General features: G+C 40.8%; 1 protein-coding gene across 1 annotated transcript in view; it reads left to right on the top strand.

Annotated features, from left to right (window-relative positions):
• The first annotated feature begins 253 nt into the window (after positions 1 to 253).
• Positions 254 to 20,407, top strand: part of efhc2 (EF-hand domain (C-terminal) containing 2) — a 33,549-nt gene continuing 13,395 nt past the window's right edge. The window contains exons 1-10 of the mRNA XM_057851407.1: positions 254 to 367; positions 2,734 to 2,919; positions 2,987 to 3,137; positions 4,454 to 4,677; positions 4,747 to 4,998; positions 15,060 to 15,167; positions 15,267 to 15,405; positions 15,601 to 15,766; positions 18,139 to 18,281; positions 18,353 to 18,549. Of these exons, the coding sequence (XP_057707390.1) occupies positions 326 to 367; positions 2,734 to 2,919; positions 2,987 to 3,137; positions 4,454 to 4,677; positions 4,747 to 4,998; positions 15,060 to 15,167; positions 15,267 to 15,405; positions 15,601 to 15,766; positions 18,139 to 18,281; positions 18,353 to 18,549 (1,608 nt within the window). The 5' untranslated portion in view covers positions 254 to 325. The remainder of the gene's footprint in view (positions 368 to 2,733; positions 2,920 to 2,986; positions 3,138 to 4,453; positions 4,678 to 4,746; positions 4,999 to 15,059; positions 15,168 to 15,266; positions 15,406 to 15,600; positions 15,767 to 18,138; positions 18,282 to 18,352; positions 18,550 to 20,407) is intronic.

Genomic DNA, 20,407 nt, shown 5'->3' with positions numbered 1-20,407 from the left:
ATAAAGAAAACATTATCCCAAAAACTTGAAAATTTGGTCTTTGATTAGCATATTTAACACAATGAATGTGAAATTTTGCTAATATTAAAATAAGATTCATTACATATCTTTTATCCATTTCTGGTTCTTCAACATTGGACAGGCCAAACAAAATATGTCTGAAAAACAATTTTCAAGGATGGCTCAACTTTAGACTGCCTGTGGGTGCTTGCGCCTGCATTAAGAAACCAATCAACGTCACCATGGTTACCGTCAACACTGGATCGTTACGCTAGACGCACGTTTTCCGAGGTAAAACAATTAACTAAAACCGCGCATTTCCGCAATGGCGTCACCATTTTTGCCTGGAAATTCTCCCAATATGCACGTAAGTACTGTACTGACTCGGTTTCAATGTACTTTAATTGTGTTTATGTCGAGATTCCATATATGAAATTGGAATTGTTGCCTGTCAGGATGTTCATTCATTTGCAAAATTGGGGAAAAAATACATTCGGACTATGTCATCTCTGCAACATGAGTAAAATTGTTTCACTTTTCCGAATTCTACAAGTGTTAAGAATGCTTGGGAGGCGGAGGGGGGGGCAGTAATTCGTTATGTTTGCCATAAAAGTAGGGAAACTTCCGAGCGTGTTTGAATGTCTTGACATGAAAGTAAAGTCTGGAAACAAGAGTTCAAAAACAGTACTTTTTTAAAATGGCTTCCAAACTGTTTAAACCAATTACCAACTTTTTCAAGTACCACCCGATGAAACCATCATGACTTATAAAATACAAATACCCTTTTTTTTTTACCAAGAGCAAGGCATAAGCTTTATCAGGCTTTACCAAACCTCTTAAACTACTGAAATGCAAAGAAAACCGTTTCAGAACAGTTATTTCTATAACACATACAAAAACAGATTTTCATTCAAAACTATTTTTTTCAATGATTTGCAAAATAAAAGTTAACAAAAACAGCAATAACCCCAACCTCCATCTCCTAATTTTTTATTTTCCCTCATTTCCTCACATACTAAATGCCAAATCTCAATTTTAACTACTTAAGAACATAGGATGTGTATTACAATTGAAGTTAACGTAAACATATATATATATGCTTATCAAAGTCCTAGATGATATTCGTCGGAATACCGATGCAGGCAAATCATCTGTTCTGTTACTATTGGATCTCAGCGCCGCATTCGACACGGCTGATCACAACATACTACTCAGCAGATTGGAACAGTGGGTAGGGCTTAGTGACACTATTCTTCAGTGGTTCACATCCTATTTATATGATAGGGATTTCTTTGTGTCAATCGGAAACCATCAGTCAGAACGAACCAAATTCACGTGTGGAGTCCCTCAAGGGTCAATTCTTGGACCACTCTTATTTAACATCTATATGCTTCCGTTAGCTCAGATAATGGAACAGTATGACATCTCCTATCACGCCTATGCAGATGACACACAACTGTACATTTCTGTGTCCCCACATGATTATAGTCCCTTAGTCTCCCTGAGTAAATGCATTCATCAAATCAATAAATGGATGTGCCAGAATTTTCTCCATTTAAATGTGGAGAAGACAGAGGTGATCATTTTTGGGCCAAAAAAAGGAAAGGTCAAAGATAAGCAGCCAACTTAGCACAATGTCACTTACAGCTACAAATCAAGTCAGAAACCTTGGCGTAATTATTGACTCAGACCTAAAATTTGATAGCCATCTAAAGTCCGCCACTAAATCCACTTATTACCACCTAAAAAATATAACCAGAATTAAGGGGCTTCTGACTCAACAAGACATGGAAAAACTTATGCATGCATTCATTTTCAGCAGATTGGACTACTGCAACGGTATATTTACAGGTCTTGATAAAAAATCAGTCAGGAAGCTGCAGCTAGTACAGAATGCTGCAGCCAGAGTCCTCACAAATACAAGGAAGCTGGACCACATTTTGTAATCGCTACACTGGCTTCCAGTGAGTCAAAGGATAGACTATAAAATACTACAAAATACTTAATGGCCTTGGACCAAAATACATGCTTGACTTGTTAGATTCCTATGAGACATCTAGACCCCTAAGGTCGTCTGGAACGGGTCTTCTGCATGTTCCAAGAACAAGAACCAAGCAGAGTGAGGCAGCATTTAGTTATTATGCGCCTCACCTCTGGAACAAGTTACCTGGAACAAGTTACCTGAACGTCTGAAGTATGCTCGAACTGTTAGCTCTTTTAAATCAGGGCTAAAAACGCTTTTGTTTAGCACTGCATATCCATAACTGTCTATATATTTCAATCTACCTGCTTTCTATTCCTCTTGTGCTTATCTCCATTGCTGATTTCAATTATTATTAGTAGTAGTAGTTTTTGTTTTATTTTTATTTGTTTTATTTTTATTTATTTATTTTTATTCTATTTGTGATTAAATGCGATCTTTTGTCTTGGCTTTTACGTTGTATTAATTTAAATGTGATTTTTATGATGTTCATGTGATGTAAAGCACTTTGAATTGCCTTGTGTTGACTTGTGCTATATAAATAAATTTGCCTTGCCTTGCCTTGCCATAGACCTCCATGTGATACATTGTAACTGTTCAGCCTATAAGGACACCCTTTATCTGTCTCGAAGCAGCTGAACAGGACAGTTTAAAAAACAAATAGTGTCAGCAGCAGGTTTCAACAAATAGAAGTGGTCGTCCTTGGAAACGTATTGAAAGTGGCTGCAAACTCTTTCTGCTTTGTGTACCAGCTTCTGAAGGATAAATTCCACAAATCCCAACATTTCGACTACATCAGCGGTGTTCTGCTGACCGGAATAGAGAAACCGGGCATCGGCGGAGAACTGTTGCCGGGGCAGCGACTCAAACCCAAATCTTCTGTCTATCCCAAAGCAGCGACTGGTGGTTTGCCGTCGTGGGTTGCCTTTGACAAACAGGTTCGGAGAATGAATTCCCATTTTAAAATGACAGTTGACAGAATTCTTGTCCTTTTTACCGGCGCAGGCACTCTGTTTTGAGGCATATTTTCAAGAAGCGGTGCCAGATGCTCCCAGTGAGATGAACAGAATCCGGAAGTGTAAGATCTACTTCTACCTGGAAGATGATACCATACAAGTGGTTGAACCTGAGTACAAAAACAGTGGAATTCCTCAAGGTGAGCGAATTTTCCTTAAATCTCAATTGGAATAAAGTCATCTATCGGTGTAAACTAGTGACTTCTCACTGGGCATGAGGCATATTATGGGTAACTAGTAAAATATATATACAGTGGGGCAAATAAGTATTTAGTCAACCACTAATTGTGCAAGTTCTCCCATTTGAAAATATTAATGAGGCCTGTTATTGTCAACATGGTTAAACCTCAACCATGAGAGACAGAATGTGGGAAAAAAAACTAAAAATCACATTCATGTATCAAATACTTATATCATGCAATTAAATGCAAATTTATTATTTAAAAATCATACAGCGTGATTTTCTGTTTTTTGTATTAGATTCCGTCCCTCACAGTTTAAGAGAACTTATGATACAAATTACAGACCTCTACATGCTTTGCAAGTGGCAAAACTAGCAAAATCGGCAGTGTATCAAATACTTGTTCCCCCCCACTGTAACAAAGTATTGAGATGAACTTTTGGTATTGACCAAATACTTATTTTCCACCAAAGAAATTCTTTAAAAATCAAACAATGTGATTTTTTACATTTATTTTTTTATCCACATTCTGTTTCTCATGGTTGAGGTTTACCCATGTTGACAATTACAGTGTGTGATTATCACTCCGCACAGACTTTTAAAGGCTAAAACAATATTGCACAACAATACTCTGGCCAAGATAAGAAAACAAATCTTACCGTGTGTGCAAGCTGGAATGACTGGAGACGACACTGGTGAGTCGGTGGCGGGTGCAGCGCATCACGAGTGACACAACCAGACACTGCTACGATGCACGCTAACAACACATAAAATGTGACGGAAACTATTGTGCATTTTCATATTATTCTCGTCTCGTCAGATGAAAACTAGCATTCGTCTCGTTACGGTTTTGCCTCCCAAAACACATTTTTAGCCCGTTATTGTGTCATTTTCGTCATGAAAAAAAGTGTTCGCTGACGAAATATTTTTGTGGCGGGTGCAGCACGTCACGAGTGACACAACCAGACACTGCTACGATCCAGGCTAACTACACATAAAATGTGACGGAAACAATTGCGCATTTTCGTATCGTTCTCGTCTCGTCAGACGAAATCTAGCATTCGTCTCGTTACGTTTTTGCCTCCCAAAACACATTTTTAGCCCGTTATCATGTCATCGTTGTCATGAAAAAAAGTGTTCGTTGACGAAATATTATGTTCTTGTTATCGTTGACGAAAACAACACTGCTTCCAATACTGTACTAGTATAATTTAGGAGTAAAAGTCTTGAAAAAGTCCTATATTGTTTGAATCATCTCTTAATTCATGTTGCTAGGGACTCTGATTCGTCGCCAACGCATCCCGTTGCCGCCACCCAAGCAGGAGCAGTTCTACAACGTGTTCCACTTTAACCTCCAGCAGCAGATGGTATTGTTTTCCCACACGTTCACGGTGACCAACTGTGACCAGTTCACCAGAAACTTTCTGGCTAAATGCGGAGTGATACTCAATGACCCCGTTGCTGTGCCCGAAGACCCTTACCGTAACCTCCGGGAAAAGGTGACAACATATTAAGATTAGTATTCAATGCTTAGAAAAGTCAAAACACTTTTTTTTACCATCTCGCAGATGGAGAAAAGCATGAGTCCACTGCGGCCCTACGAGAAACGAGACACTCTCAGACAGTTTTTGGAACACGACCGGAAAGTTCTACGGTTCTTCTGCTTTTGGGACGACACTCAGGCCGTGTGCGGGGATCTCCGAGAGCTCGTGCTGCACTACTTCCTCGCCGACGATACCATCGAGATTAGGGAAGTCATCCAGCCGAATTCCGGGAGAGCCTCAGCGTCCAAATTCCTCCGTCGCAGCAAGCTACCTAAGGTGAGTTGTTTTGAAAAGTATGAGTGGAAAAATTAGAGTAAATCCAATATTTTGTTCGGAATTAGTGACCTGGCATACCAGATTGATATGTGGAATATATCCGCAAAAGGATGTATTCCACATATCAATCCGGGAAAGTTCCAGTCCAATCGAGATCCGTTTCATGGCAAGAACCTTCAGGAAATATATAGCTGCTGATTGGACGATGGCTACTTGTGAAAATTTTGTTTCCCAAAAAAAACAAGACAAAACAAAACTTGGGAAATGAACCCACCTACAAAAATCCATTATAGTGTTTAAGCAGATAGTGACTTGCTGGCACCAAAGACTCGTGCTAGCTTAGCCACTCCGGAGCCCTGAAACTAACAGATAACTGACAAACTACATGAAATTTGTTGAAATCAACTCCAACTACTAATTAAACCCCCGCTAATTCGAAGATGAAGCCTGTTGGAATTTGACCGTTCAAACCAGATTGCCGGAATCACGCCAGTCGAACCGCGCTAGCTCAAGTCCGACGACCCGGCCAAAAGGCCAAACTCCGCGCGTTGAAGGGAATAATAAATTTTCTCGTATTTACCGATCGACTGTACTCTAACACACTTAATATAATCAATCAGGGAATAGTATCTTCTCTGTTTTCTTTCTTCTCTTTTCTGTTTGACTCTTTGTATTACTCTAACACACCCAGTATAAAATAAATCGCACTTATAGTTTAAGGAAAACGAGCAGAACATATTTGACATAGGGCATAAGAGATACATGACGCCTTCTTATCATGGAAGCCCAACATGTGCGTCATGCAACTGAGTGAGCAAGATTGATGCTGACAAGGCAAGACATCTACAACCGCATGTCTGCACCACAAAGTCCCTCAATCAGTTCTTCCGGACAGTCCAGAACAGATGGCGGGACATCTTGTCTTGACAAGGAACATCTGATAAGGAGGAACACGTGACCGAGAAGTGAACTCTCAGCACTCACGTTGCGCTGAGGTGGCAAAAACCACAACCCTCGTTGCCCTGATAACAATAACTCCCGAATCCTCCTGTCCAATCCACAAACAACTTCTGCCCACAGCCCGCCCCGGGAGAGCCTTCAAAAAGACTGAATGTTTAGCTAATCGTTGTCATTTTTCTCAGGAACCTTTTGTTGACTTGTGATATGGTGACCTTGGAACGAGTCTGCCTCCTCGCCTCACTCTGTTTGTGTTTCACCTTGCGGTTTGATCGCTGCCGACCTGAATAAATGGTCAACTTGTGCTTCGAAGCCTTTTTCCAGCTTTCAAAATGGAGTCAGTACAAGGGGTTAAAACGAGGTGAACGCTCCAAGTTTGGCCTTTTGGCCGGGTTGTAGGAGAACTGCCAGCCCGGGTCGTTGGAGCTGCGCCAGCGCGGGCCGGGCGGTTCGGCTGGCGTGGTTCCGGCAGTCTGGCTTAAAAGGTCAGATTCCTTCAGTCTTCACCTTAATTTTAACGCCTTGTACTGACTCAATTTTAAAAGCTGGAAAAGGCTTTGAATCACAAGTTGACGATTTATTCCAAGTCGACAACAAACCAAAAACGGCAAACGGACCCAGATGAAGAGGAAGGCTGGATCTAGGGTCTCCATTTCACAGGTCAACCAAAAATTTCTGAGGAAAAATTGCAACTATTCGTTAAACATTCAGTCCTTTAAAGGCTCCGGTGAGGTGGGCTGTAGTCCGGAAGACCCTAACCCTGATCCACTTTTTCATATCTGGCTTGTATGAGAGGAACTCCAGCCTGAACACGACTGCATTGAAATATTCCCTATTAGGCCTGGCGCCCCATGCTGGGAACAGGAAACACCCTTTTTACGAGACAGGCTCCTCCTCCAAGGGGGAAAAAATCCATTGGCCTCAAACCTGCATCAGGGGAGCTTTAAGACATGTGTTTAGGTGCCTAATAAGAAATATTGATGTTTCGTTAAAGCAGAGGGTCCAAACAGGAAGGTGAATATGACTGTTGCCATTTTGTCTCGCAACAAATTTTGAACAGTTATAACTTGACAGATATACAACATATCTGCCCCAAACTTCCCGTGCTTGGTGGGAGTCATATCCTGAAGGGTCCTGTATGAGTCATTTGCATCAACTCTTCAGTGCCAACTAGTGGCAACAGAAAGTCCCTCATGTACAGTTTTTTTCAGGTTGGTCATCGTAGTCATTAGACCAGGGGTGTCCAAACTTTTTGCAAAGGGGGCCAGATTTGGTGTGGTAAAAATGTGGGGGGCCGACCTTGGCTGACGTCCTTTAGGTAGAACAATATATTGAAGCAAATTTTAGCAACCCATTCTGTGTGTCACATTTGCTTTATTTTTTTTTTAAATTCATAATTTCAACAATCTCGCAACTAGCCTTTGTGGGGTTCTCTTTCGACTCTCGGGCTCTTGCAAAATACTGCTGCTGTGAAATTGAACTAGCTTCAAGTTGCTTCAATTTCTCGCTGCGTATCTTCCCTGTAATCTGGTTGTACATGTCACCATGTCTCGTTTAGTAATATCGCCTCACATTTTGAATTCTTTAAAAACAGCGACTGTCTCTGCAAATGAGGCAGACACAGTTGTTGTGTATTTTACTGAAGAAATAGTCCAATTTCCACCTATCCTTGAAGCGTCGGCCGTCGCAGTCAACTTTTTTTGTTGATTGTCGCTATTTAAAAAAAAAATGGAGGTAAAGGATCACACGGGGTAATGTTGCTTAGAGTGCTGCTGCCTTTTAGTGGGTCAATGAGGAGCAGCATTTAGTGTGTAAGCTACTTCATATGCTGGTAGCTGTACTGCTGACCAATTTATTAAGTGTGTGCGGGCCAGAAGATATTGATTTTATGACAGAGGCTGGGGGCCGGATGAAATTTCACCACGGGCCGCATTTGGCCCCCGGGCCGGACTTTGGACATGTCTGCATTAGACCGTGGGTGAAAGTGGTTAGAATTTCTTGCCGGAACTCCCCGACGTGAAGGTCGCCACGGAGTCAGAAATTGTATTTATTTATTTTTCTTTCTTTGTTTTTTTTTGGGGGGGGGGGGCTCCTACAACGACTGAAATGCAAAGAAAACGGTTTTGGCAGAGTTATTTTTATAACACATACAAAAACTGATTTTCATTCAAAATTGCATTTTTTTCAATGATCTGCAAAATAAAGGTTAACAAAAAAAAAAAAACCCAACCTCCATCTCCTAATTTTTATTTTCCCTCATTTCCTCACATACTAAATGCCAAGTCTCAATTTTAACTACTTAAGAACATAGGATGTATATTACAATTGAAGTTAATGTAAACATTTACTTTTTTTGTAATAAGATATAAGTAACATACATTCATAAAGATAGGTACAAATGACTTATATTATGCAGAGTGAAATGGAATATATTTTGAAGATCGCGCAAACATTGACTTTTTTAAACCATAAAGAAAATGAATAAGTAGCCTAACATAAATGAACAAATATAAGTCCAAAGTGCACATTGACAGCTAAGATGTTCTGGACCTTCCCATCAGAGCAAATAAAACTAAATATTATAAAACTAAACATGATAAATAATCCTCCTCAACTCTTTCCATGCTTTTAAAGATTTGATCCCATTTTATGTTCATTGCCCTTTTTTGTCGCATCAATTCAGCAGCCTTTTTTTTTTTTTTTTGCTGTTCCAGTAAACATCCACATTTGAACCAATCAGAGCTAACTATCTCCGCTGATCACATTTCAGTATGTCAGCCAATTGAACGGATAAATGAGTCCAGCCGTTTTGCTTTGCTGCGTGCATTCGCACATTGGCGTGACTCATCATCGTCAGACTAAGATAACAGCAGCAGCTGGGGAAACCTCCATGCCGTCCGTGGAATAAAATAATAAATATGGGTGGAAACGGATTACGCTACATAAGCACTTTATTATGCTTGTTGTTAACAGTTGTGTATGTAATTCTGATGTTGGTATATTGTTTTCTTCTTGGAGATGAAATGCATGTGTGGCAGCTTAGCATTTTTTTTTTTAACATAGCGTTTTGACAGCTGCCGTCATATTTTCGGAATCAAAGCACCGTGTATCAGAACAGCATTCCGGCCCTGAATCTTATACCGGAACTGCGTTCCTGACCGTTCTGGCCCACTTTCACCCCTGCATAAGACCTTTTGTGATACATTTTAAGGCCTATGTTCACATGTCTGTCTGTTGCCGTGACGACCCCTTGTTAGCCATTAAAAGGAAGTAGGTTTTTCATGGACTAAGGCCATGATCACACACCTAGCAGTTTTTTTGAAACTGAGGATTCTGCCCTAATACGTTGGGAAAAAATAATTGCGTCCACACCTGCACGTTGGGGGGAAAAAAAAAAACTTCCAAAGCCAACCACTTTCATTCATTTTTAAGCACATTTACAACAATAAATTAATTGTCAATGATACTATTTTTCAATAAGAGGCACAGCAAGAGTTTGTTAAAAAAAAAAAAAAAAAATGGAACCAAAAAAGCACCTGTCTAATTTACTCCAAATGTACACATTGGTCTCATGTGTGACGTGAGGACAAAGTTTGTCGCAGTCAGTGACGTTTTCAGTTAAATCTTCGGTTATCAGTGTCCACATGATGACGGCACAAACGCAGATTTCACACTTCTTCACTTTCCCCATCGTTCTTAAGAACCCTGGTTTAAATGTGCGTGTGCATGTGGATGATAGGCCAACCCGTAGAAAAATTTCTCTTTTTTGCCAAATATCCTGCTAAGTGTGGACATGGCCATAGGCATCTTATAGGGCCACAAAATTTGGCACAAGTGGTAGAATTGGCCCAATTAGAAGATTCATTTTGGTTTTGAATAAGGGCGTGGCTGCGCAGCTCAGTAGCGCCTCCTTTTTTGTTGGACCCTCTTCAGTAGTTTTTTTTTTTCCTTGGTGTGTGAATATATTTTTAAACCCAAAAAAGAAGCGGATTTCGAGCAAGTTAGGTTCTCATGAGATAATGAGAGTGGGACGATCTGCCACCACCCTGACCTGGGTGACGTCCTAATTGTGTCACACTGCGAAGCTGTTCAGTCCTGCTTGCAGGCCTAGCTGAATTTGGAACACAAAATCTGCCATTCTCATGAGCTTTTTCATAAAACAAAACAATTATTAAAATTACGAATTTTGATTGTCAGGTCATATCAAGCAACTTGCGTGTTTTAATCAGTGTGACAATGCAATAATAGCGAAGCAAAATGTTCATCCTTTCTGGTTTGCTGAACCCTTCCTATCATTGTAGACCTCATTCGGCCTGACATGCACACACACACACACTCCCCTCCAGCATTTTGGCTCCACCAGCCGAGTGCCTAATTCAACTTGAAAGACAGCCAGGCGTCCGTCATGTGTGTGTGCGCTCTCACTCCACTAACCTTGTTTGCCTGTTATTAAATGTCAACAGCCCTCCAAAAGTTGGACACCGTCTGCTGTCCAATGAAATGGCAGCAAAGCAACCTTCATCAAATCTCATCCCTACTATACTTGATCATTTCATTTTGGCTATTTTCATCAGAGTGTGTGCACACTGTTGCAATGAAACTGATGCCTTATTTTTCTGGCTCTACATGCAAGTCCCAGTCATCCGATTTTGAGGACCTATCAATATCGAGGCCCGATCGGATCCTTTGAAAACGTATAAAGGCGGAATAGAAAAAGCAGATTCGGATGTCCTGTACAAAGCTAATCCCAACATTATAGCAATTTGCGGTTGAAAGCTGAACCATACTGTTTGCCCTGTACGGTCCAATACGCCTTTATGAACCGCGCCTTTTCGGTTTTGCAATTAATTTATTCCGAACACTTGTGGAATGAATTGGTCGAGCTCTGTGTGCCTGTGTGTGAAGTGAAGCACAGCTGTGGAGAAATTCCCACCCCGCAAGTAAATGTCCGATCGCTGTCAAGCACCTGTGTAATAGAAGCAGAGTAATGCCCCCTCTTGCTTACGAGCGAAGTGAAAGTGAAACAAGAAAGAAAACAAAAAGCTACGGCGAGTGGAGAAGTGGAGAGACCGAATTTTGAGGAAGAACCGGCTTATTTCAAATTTGCGGTGTGGCAACATTTCGGTTTCCCCGTGGACTACAATGCGGAGGGAGAAAAAATATTGAAAAAAAAAACATAAAAAACAATTTGCAATCATTGCTGAGCGCTTGTTCCCTATGCTAATGACAACACTTATAACATGACTCCGGCACCTCAGCCGGTGTTCTGACAAATTTTGCACAGAGCAGGACTACCCCGAAGAGGACACCAGTGAAAACACACGGCGGGCTTCGTTAATTTATTTGCAACGCCTTGACCCGCGTTACATTGTTCCCTCGCGGACATATTTCTCCAACAATGTAATCCCCGACATTTATGAAATGGCACGCAAAGCCACCGAAGTTGATTTCGCTAAAGCACATACTTTCGCCCTGACCACTAATAGTTGGAGATCCCGTGCTACAGAGTGCTACTACCTAACTGTGACGGTACACTATAATTGATACCTGTCAAGTTGTACGGTCTCGGCGCAATTTGTACGAGTGAGCAGTGATTTTTAAATGTGTACGCCGTATGTTACGTTCAAAATCTGTACGTTTTTCGTGCATTAATTTTTTTTTTCCTCCGGATTTTGTCACCGTTTCGGCAACGAGACAATGTGCGTTAATATGTTGGTTGAATGACCCGGAGAGGGAAGAGTGTTTGTTGTGACGCTGTAGCAAACGCGATGCTAGGCTAGGTGGGTCCAATATTTCCTGAATGTAGCCAACAGCCTACAATCTACGCCTAGATATCTCATGCATATAGAATGGCGTACCGCACACAGGCTATTTTTAGACCGTGACGTCGCATCGTAAAGCGGAAGTAAAGCCGAAGTGGGACATTATAGACCCGCCCTCGCATAGACCCAGCGCAATTAGTGCTACTTTTCGCCGGTAATCTTTCAAAAACGAAAATGCCGATCACGCATTGCTTTTTTTGGAACTTGTAGAAACGACTCTAGACATTTCGACACACGAAGGATGTTTTCTTCATACGTTTCCGGAAACCAAAAACTCGGGAGGTAAAAATGTGAAGACCGAATCAACTTGCGCTGACTTTACACCAGCTCGATGAATCCATTCACATTTCATATGCAGGAAACATTATGTTGGGTTGGCATGGTCTTTCAGAGGACAAAGAGGTAAGCCATTTTTATATTTGTAACTTATTTTTTTAGCGTAACGTTGTGCCGTACTGCTTCTGTCTGACAATGAATGACCTGAAAAGAATTACAATGGTATCTGACTGCCACTGTTACCGTTTCTGTTATATACAGTGGGGAGAACAAGCATTTGATACACTGCCAATGGGTTTTCCCATTGACTGTGTATCAAATACTTGTTCTCCCCACTGTATATAAAAAAACAACATTAGTAAGGGGGAAGTGTAAATAAATCATAGGATTAGGATGTGTTATCATGAAAAAATTAAAAGTGTTCGTTGGCTGTCACTGAGTAGCATTTGTGATCGCTACACAAAGCTAACTAAATTACCCCCAAGAACGGTAAGAGACGTAGGACAACCAGAGGATATATAAGAAAGACAGGGCTGATGGTAAAGAATAGCTTGTGGAAACAGGAGAATGTCATTGTCAGTCGCGTCGATAAAAAAGCTAAAGCTATGCTTAGGTCGGCTCGTTTTTTCCGTCTTTTTCAGCCTTCGACACTAAAGCCATCTCTTTAACTGAACATTTTTATGTTCTTCAACATCTTTGCCAGTGAATTTGGCACCAGGCACATCATTTTCGGAGAGAATTGATAAGTTTAACTCTGTAAACATGTCCTTCGTACACGATTTCCATTCACTTCCTATTAGGGACAAATGGTGGCTTGTCCTTACTGAGCAACAGTAGCTAATGCCATGAATATTAATGAGCGGAAGTGAAGTGTTGCTTGCGGTACGCCATTACATGCGAAATGACACTCGGTAGCGTTAGTAAACAGCCGCCATTTTAGAGCAGTAAACTTCTCAGAAAGGCTCTGTTGTAGTGAACCTTCCTAGCGAACCTAGGTATCTTTTTATCTTAAATACTCCTAAATCGGCAAAATATTGACTTGAGTCTATCTTTACAGGATGAAATGGTTTTAAAATTTTCACATGTCGAAAGTAGACAGAAGGGAACTAATGCAAAAACGGGAGCATTTTTATCAACTTTAACGGTTGATTCACAACATTAAATGACTTCCAAACATAGCAAAGGTTGCTATGGTTTTGTTTTGTTTTGGGGTTTTTTCAAAAAAAATCAACAACAACAACAACAAAAATTAAAGGTAACACCAGTTATTTTGCCAAGTAACTTTTTAACTACACTAGCCAAAGAGCCAAGAGGCATTTTAACAGACGAATATGTTTACATTTTAAGTGTTTGTCATTTTCTTAAAAGCAAAATAAAGGCAGTTTAAAAAAAAAACAAAAAAAAGCAAACCGCAAACCGAACCGAAACCGTGATCCCAAAACCGAGGTTTAAACCGAACCTTGGTCTAACTGAACCATTGCACCCCTAGTTTTTAGTATATTTCAACCGACCAATATTAAAAGGAAAATCATAAAATTGTGCACATAAAAATGCAGTTTGAGAATGTACAGGTTGGAAAGGCAGAAAACAAATTTACAGTATAAGACCAGGTCGCCCCACAATACATGCATAGCATAAAGTGGTATGAAAATGTATCTGAACCTTTTGGAATTTCTCACATTTCTGCATAAAATCACCATCTAATGTGATCTGATCTTTTTCAAAAACACACAGATGAAAATACAGTGTCTGCTTGAACCAAAACCACCCAAACATTAATAGGTTTTCATATTTTAATGAGTATAGCATGCAAACAGAGACAGAAGGGGGAAAAATAAGTAAGTGAGTGAACCTTCTACCTAAGGAGACTTCAAGTGATGAGTGGTTTAAAGATGCCCTGCCCACTATAAAACACACACCTGGTAAGAAATGTCTTGATGAGAAACATTGTCTGATGTGCATCGTGGCTCGGTCAAAGGAGCTGTCTGAAAACCTGCGATAAGGATTGTTGATTTGTGTAAAGCTGGCAAAGGATACAAAACCATCTCTAAAAGTCTGGATGTTCATTAATCGACAGTCAGAGAAGTTGTCTACAAATGGAGAGTGTTTGGCAGTGTTGCTTCTCTCCCAAGGAATGGCTGTCCACCAAAGATTACGGCAAGAGTTCAGCGCAGAATATTCAGACAGATAAAAAAGAATCCTAGAGTGTCTGCTAAAGACTTACAGAAATCACTGGCATAGTACAATATCTCTGTGCACACATCAACTATATGTAAAACCATGGACAAGAATTGGTTTTCATGGAAGGACTCCACGAAGGAAGTCACTGCTGTCTAAAAAAACAAAAAAACAAAAACATTGCTGCTTGTTTAATGTTCACAAAAAGGCACTTGGACACTCCACAGAAGTTTTGGCAAAATATTTCGTGGAGTGATGAAACCGAAGTTGAATTGTTTGGGAGTAACACACAACGTCATGTGTGGAGGAAAAATAGAACAGCTCACCAACATCAACACCTCATTCCCACCGTGAAGCGTGGTGGAGGGAGCATCATGATTTGGGGCTGTTTTGCTATTTCAGGGCCTGGACAACTTGCAATCATCAATGGAAGAATGAATTCAAAAGTTTTGCAGGAAAACATGACGCTGTCTCTCAGACAGTTGAAGCTATAAAGAGGATAGATGCCACAACAAGACAATGATCCAAAACACAGAAGTCAATCAACTTCAGAATTGTTTCAGAAGAACAAAATACACGTTCTGGAGTGTCCATACTTGAACCCCATTGAGATGCTGTGGCATGACCTAAAGACAGCGATTCATGCCAGATATCCCAGGAATATGACTGAAATACACGTTAGGCCCCAAAATTGCCAAGTCCGCCACTGTACGTAGATCCTCATTTATTTATTATTTTATGTCATTTGAGGCTAAGCTCAGGTATTTTAAATGAAACGAAATGTTCTAACCCTACTTACTTACATTAATGATTGTCATGTCTCCATAGCAGGCTTCAAACCAATTGAATCTACCAGGAGAGGTGACCAACCGCACCGTGCTTAATGTCTTGGCCTCCAGCAGAAAAGGAGACCGCTTCCTACTGGACAGCCTTAAAGTACATCACCACTCAAATCGGGATATTCCATAAGGCAAACGACAATTAATCACATTATTTTATTAATAGTGCACGTCCGTCTGTTGACATCTTTTGCAGACGGGGGCCATCCAAGAAGAATTTTATAAGGATTGTGATTTGAAAGTCGGAGGCGAGCTTAATGTGTGGGGCAGGAAGGTGACTATTGCTGACTGTGATGATTTTACTAAAGACTACTACCGCTCCAAGTACGGCACAGGTAACCAATGGACAAAAATGTATTTCATTTATTGACCACTTTTATTATTTGTAATGTCTAAATTTCACCACTGAGGGGCAGTAAGCGGTAACACATAAATGCCCCGTTATTTGGGAAGTACTGCTGTAAATCACATCAGCGCTCCACCAAGGCTTTGTCGTCCTCTAGTGTTTTCTCCCTATTTTCTTCCCCCAGAGGTGTTTAACACAGTGCAATACAAAGCTCCCGTAGCCCCAAAGCCCCCCAGGCTTGTACCTCCTTATAATGGATTTGGTTCGGAGGAGGACTCGCTAAGCTCCTGCCAGCATCTGCTACCCAAACCCCCACAGAAAGATCTCCACAAGTTCATGGAATATGAAAGGTTGGCTGACAATACCGTATTATTATAACCTGGCACGGCAGATTGATTGTTCCATATCTCCGCTACGAATATCTTTCACATATCTACTTGGGAAAGAGACAATCCAGACCCGTTTCATGGCAGGAACCATCAACATAAATACGGCTGCTGATCTGGCGATGGCTCTTTGATTTACACTCGCCAAAACATGTGCCAAAACATGGTTCACCATACCAAAAAAAAAAAAAAAAAAGCTTTTAGTGACGTTCTTTGCTCCTCTTTTACTATATTTCAAAAAAAAAAAAAAAAAACTTCAGTAGTTGACCTATCTACAAAAACCGCTTTGCATTCCACCATAGTTTTTTATAGTTACTATAACCTCACGTATACAAAGTCATCCAAAAAATGTACTGAAGTACAAGTAAGAAAGTATTTGGAGAAAAGAATATTCAAGTTATGAGTAACATTGTGAGTAATTGCTTATGGTGTTTGATTTTTGTTTTTCTCAACACAGTTATCTATGTGAACTTTTATTATTATACTGTGCTATAACATATTACATAAGCACATTAAGCCAAATAAATAAATAAAAAAAACAAAAAAAACCATTGCATTCCGGCGAGAGAAACAAAATCTACAGAAATGAAGCATTATTAGTCCAAAAACCATGAGTGCCCTCTAGTGGATAGAATATATTACCTGTTATGAAACTAAAAGGATCATATCTCTAGTTTTCCGTAGTCAATGGGTGCCAAATAAAAACTGGGAGAGAGGATAAAATCAAATAAAAAATTCAGTCATGTTGACGGCTATGTCAGATACTTCATTTTTTACGGTGCCTTAAAGACCCCACGTGATTGAACAGACTGGCGTGATCATAGAATGACAAGCCTGAGTCTGATTGGTATAATGGAGTCATGTGATTATTTTTGCGACGTCTCATTGGTGAAACTGGTTCAGCTACTTTTGGTATCTCTGGCAGAAAAAAAAAAACTACCGTTTTTTTCTAGGGTTAGTGTTTGAGGTTGTGTTATGGGCCCCTACTAAAAGCTTTAAATAGCTTATTCGGAGTGTCCCTTTCATGCATCTTGTCAGATGAACTGCTTGTATATATGACCTTGTTCTTGTGTGTACCATGATACGATGTGTGAATAAATTAAATTAAACTGTACATCCACGAGATGGTGTTGTGCTGAGAGTCTACAGAGCACGGCAAGAGTTCAACAGTCTGACAGCTTCAGGGAAGAAGCTGTTCCTGAGCCTGGTAGTCTTGCTCTGTATACCCCTCAGCCGCCTGCCTGAAGGGAGGGGATGAAACAGACTGTGAGCGGGGTGGGTGGAGTCTTTCATGATGCAGCGGGCGCTGCCTCTGGAGGTCCGTGGTGTTGGGATGGCTGCTCCCCGCAGTCCCGTGTGCAGCCTTCACCGCCATCTGCAGAGCCTTCCTCTTGGAGTTTGGCCTTTTGGCCGGGTTGTCGGGGTTTCGCCGGCCCGGGTCGTTGGAGTCTGGTGGTTCGGCTGGCGTGATTCCGGCAATCTGGCTAAAAGGTCAGATTCCTTCATACTGTATGTAGAATATGGAGGAAAATGTAACAACTAGTGTAGCAGAGTAAGAGTCGCTTTGTTCTTCACAAATCTACTCAACTTACTCTAGTACATGTAACGTAGTAATATCATGTGTTACTACTAGGGCTGTCAAACGATTAAAATTTTTAATCGAGTTAATCACAGCTTAAAAATTAATTAATCGTAATTAATCGCAATTCAAACCATCTATGAAATATGCCATATTTTTCTGTAAATTATTGTTGGAATGGAAAGATAAGATACAAGACGGATATATACATTCAACATATTGTACATAAGTACAGTATTTGTTTATTATAACAATAAATCAACAAGATGGCATTAACATTCTGTTAAAGCGATCCATGGATAAAAAGACTTGTTGTTCTTAAAAGATAAATGTTAGTACAAGTTATAGAAATTTTATATTAAAACCCCTCTTAAAACCTCTTTTGATATAATTTGTAAAATTTTCAATCAAAAAATAAACTAGTAGCTCACCATTGTTGATGTCAATAATTACACAATGCTCCTGGTGCATAAAATCAGTCGTACCAAAGCGCCAGCAGAGGGAGACAAAAAACACAAGTAACAAGTGGAAATGACACTGCTTTCATTTTAATCTGTTTGAGCGGGGCATGTGCGTTAATTGCGTCAAATATTATAACGTCATTAATTTAAAAAATTACCGCCCATTAACGCGATAATTTTGACAGCTCTAGTTACTACCCACCTCTGGACGTCAACTAGTGGTAAACTTATTAGCGGGAGGGTGCATGTTGGCCAGAGGAAGACATGGATAAATGAGTTTTCTTGTTTGCTCACAGATGTGGCCTCGAGAGTAATGTGCTCAAGTTCTACGCCAAGATGGTGACCACCAGTCAAGTGGACAGCGACAGGGAATTCATCATCTCTTTCTACCTGAGCGACGACTCCATCAGCGTGTTTGAGCGCACGCAGAAGAACTCTGGTTCGGAGAGTGAGCTTTTGAATAGTAAGAGTGATGTTCTTAGGACTATTCTCCTTTGCGTGGATCTTTAGGTGTGCTGGGCGGCATGTTTCTGGCGCGGGGTCGCATTAAAAAACCAGGCCAGGAGTTGTTTAAGAGCGAACCCTCCGAGTACTTCGCCGCCCAAGATCTGCACGTTGGGGCCATCCTCGACCTCAACAACCGGCTATTCCAGCTGCTCGATGCTGACGAGTACACCTTCAAGTACTTGGAGCAACATGCTGAGCAGGTTTGCGGGGGGTAGAAATTAAGAGTTGTACGATAATATCGGCCGATAAAAGCGTTCCTAAAATCATTGACTAAATATCGACATTGGTTTCGCGGCAAGTCTTATACTGTCTCAACTGTGAATTCCCAAACCAGCAACCCTTGTACATGAGGTGATGACAGTAGGGGTGGGAACCTCTTGGTACCTCACGATACGATTTGCCATACAAAGCTCGTGATAATGATGATCTCACGATAAGGCGATACAACTATAATCGATACATTGTTCAGGAAATCATTCAACAAAACAGCTAATAACGTTCGCTGCTTTCTCCTAATAATCGAGGTACGTTGAATAATCACAATGGGAGTATTTCATACTCCCATGTGATACACTAAAACGGAATAGACCAATCAGGCACTCGGATCTCCATTCTCCATGTCAAGTAGCTGAACAGGACAGGTTAAAAAGAAAAGAGAAGAATAAAAAAAAAACAACATAATATGGCTAATTCTATCATACAGTGGGGCAAATAAGTATTTAGTCAACCACCAATTGTGCAAATTCTCCCACTTGAAAAGATTAGAGAGGCCTGTAATTGTCAACATGGGTAAACCTCAACCATGAGAGACAGAATGTGGAAAAAAACAAAAAAAAACTGAAAATCACATTGTTTGATTTTTTTAAAAGAATTTATTTCCAAATTAGAATGGAAAACAAGTATTTGGTTACCTACAATCAAGCAAGATTTCTGACTGTCAAAGGGATCTAACTACTTCTAACGAGACTCCACTCGTTACCTGTATTAATGACACCTGTTTTAGCTCATTATCCATATAAAAGACACCTGTCCACAATCTCAGTCAGTCACACTCCAAACTCCACTATGGCCAAGACCAAAGAGCTGTCGAAGGACACCAGAGACAAAATTGTAGCCCTGCACCAGGCTGGGAAGACTGAATCTGCAATAGGTAAAACGCTTGGTGTAAAGAAATCAACTGTGGGATGAATTATTAGAAAATGGAAAACATACAAGACCACTGATAATCTCCCTCGATCTGGGGCTCCATGCAAGATCTCACCCCGTGGCGTCAAAATGATAACAAGAACGGTGAGCAAAAATCCCAGAACCACACGGGGGGACCTAGTGAATGACCTCCAGAGAACTGGGACCATAGTAACAAAGGCTACTATCAGTAACACAATGCGCCGCCAGAGACTCAAATCCTGCACTGCCAGGCGTGTCCCCCTGCTGAAGCCAGTACATGTCCAGGCTGTCTGCGGTTCGCTAGGGAGCCTTTGGATGATCCAGAAGAGGACTGGGAGAATGTGTTATGGTCCGATGAAACCAAAATAAAACTTTTTGGTAGAAACACAGGTTCTCGTGTTTGGAGGAGAAAGAACACTGAATTGCATACGAAGAACACCATACCCACTGTGAAGCGTGGGGGTGGAAACATCATGCTTTGGGGCTGTTTTTCTGCAAAGGGACCAGGACGACTGATCTGTGTAAAGGAAAGAATGAATGGGGCCATGTATCAAGAGATTTTGAGTGAAAATCTCCTTTACCATTCCATCAACAAGGGCATATGGCTGGGTCTTTCAGCATGACAATGATCCCAAACACACAGCCAGGGCAATAAAGGAGTGGCTTGGTAAGAAGCATTTCAAGGTCCTGGAGTGGCCTAGCCAGTCTCCAGATCTCAACCCCATAGAAAATCTGTGAAGAGAGTTGAAAGTCCGTGTTGCCCAACGACAGCCCCAAAACATCACTGCTCTAGAGGAGATCTGCATGGAGGAATGGGCCAAAATACCAGCAACAGTGTGTGAAAAGTTTGTGAAGAGTTACAGAAAACGTTTGGCCTCCGTTATTGCCAAC

The sequence above is a fragment of the Corythoichthys intestinalis genome, chromosome 12, assembly GCF_030265065.1.
Source record: "Corythoichthys intestinalis isolate RoL2023-P3 chromosome 12, ASM3026506v1, whole genome shotgun sequence".
NCBI classification, from domain to species: Eukaryota; Metazoa; Chordata; class Actinopteri; order Syngnathiformes; family Syngnathidae; genus Corythoichthys; species Corythoichthys intestinalis.
The sequence above is the reverse complement of the archived record's forward strand: the minus strand, read 5'-3'. Positions and strand labels throughout refer to the sequence as shown.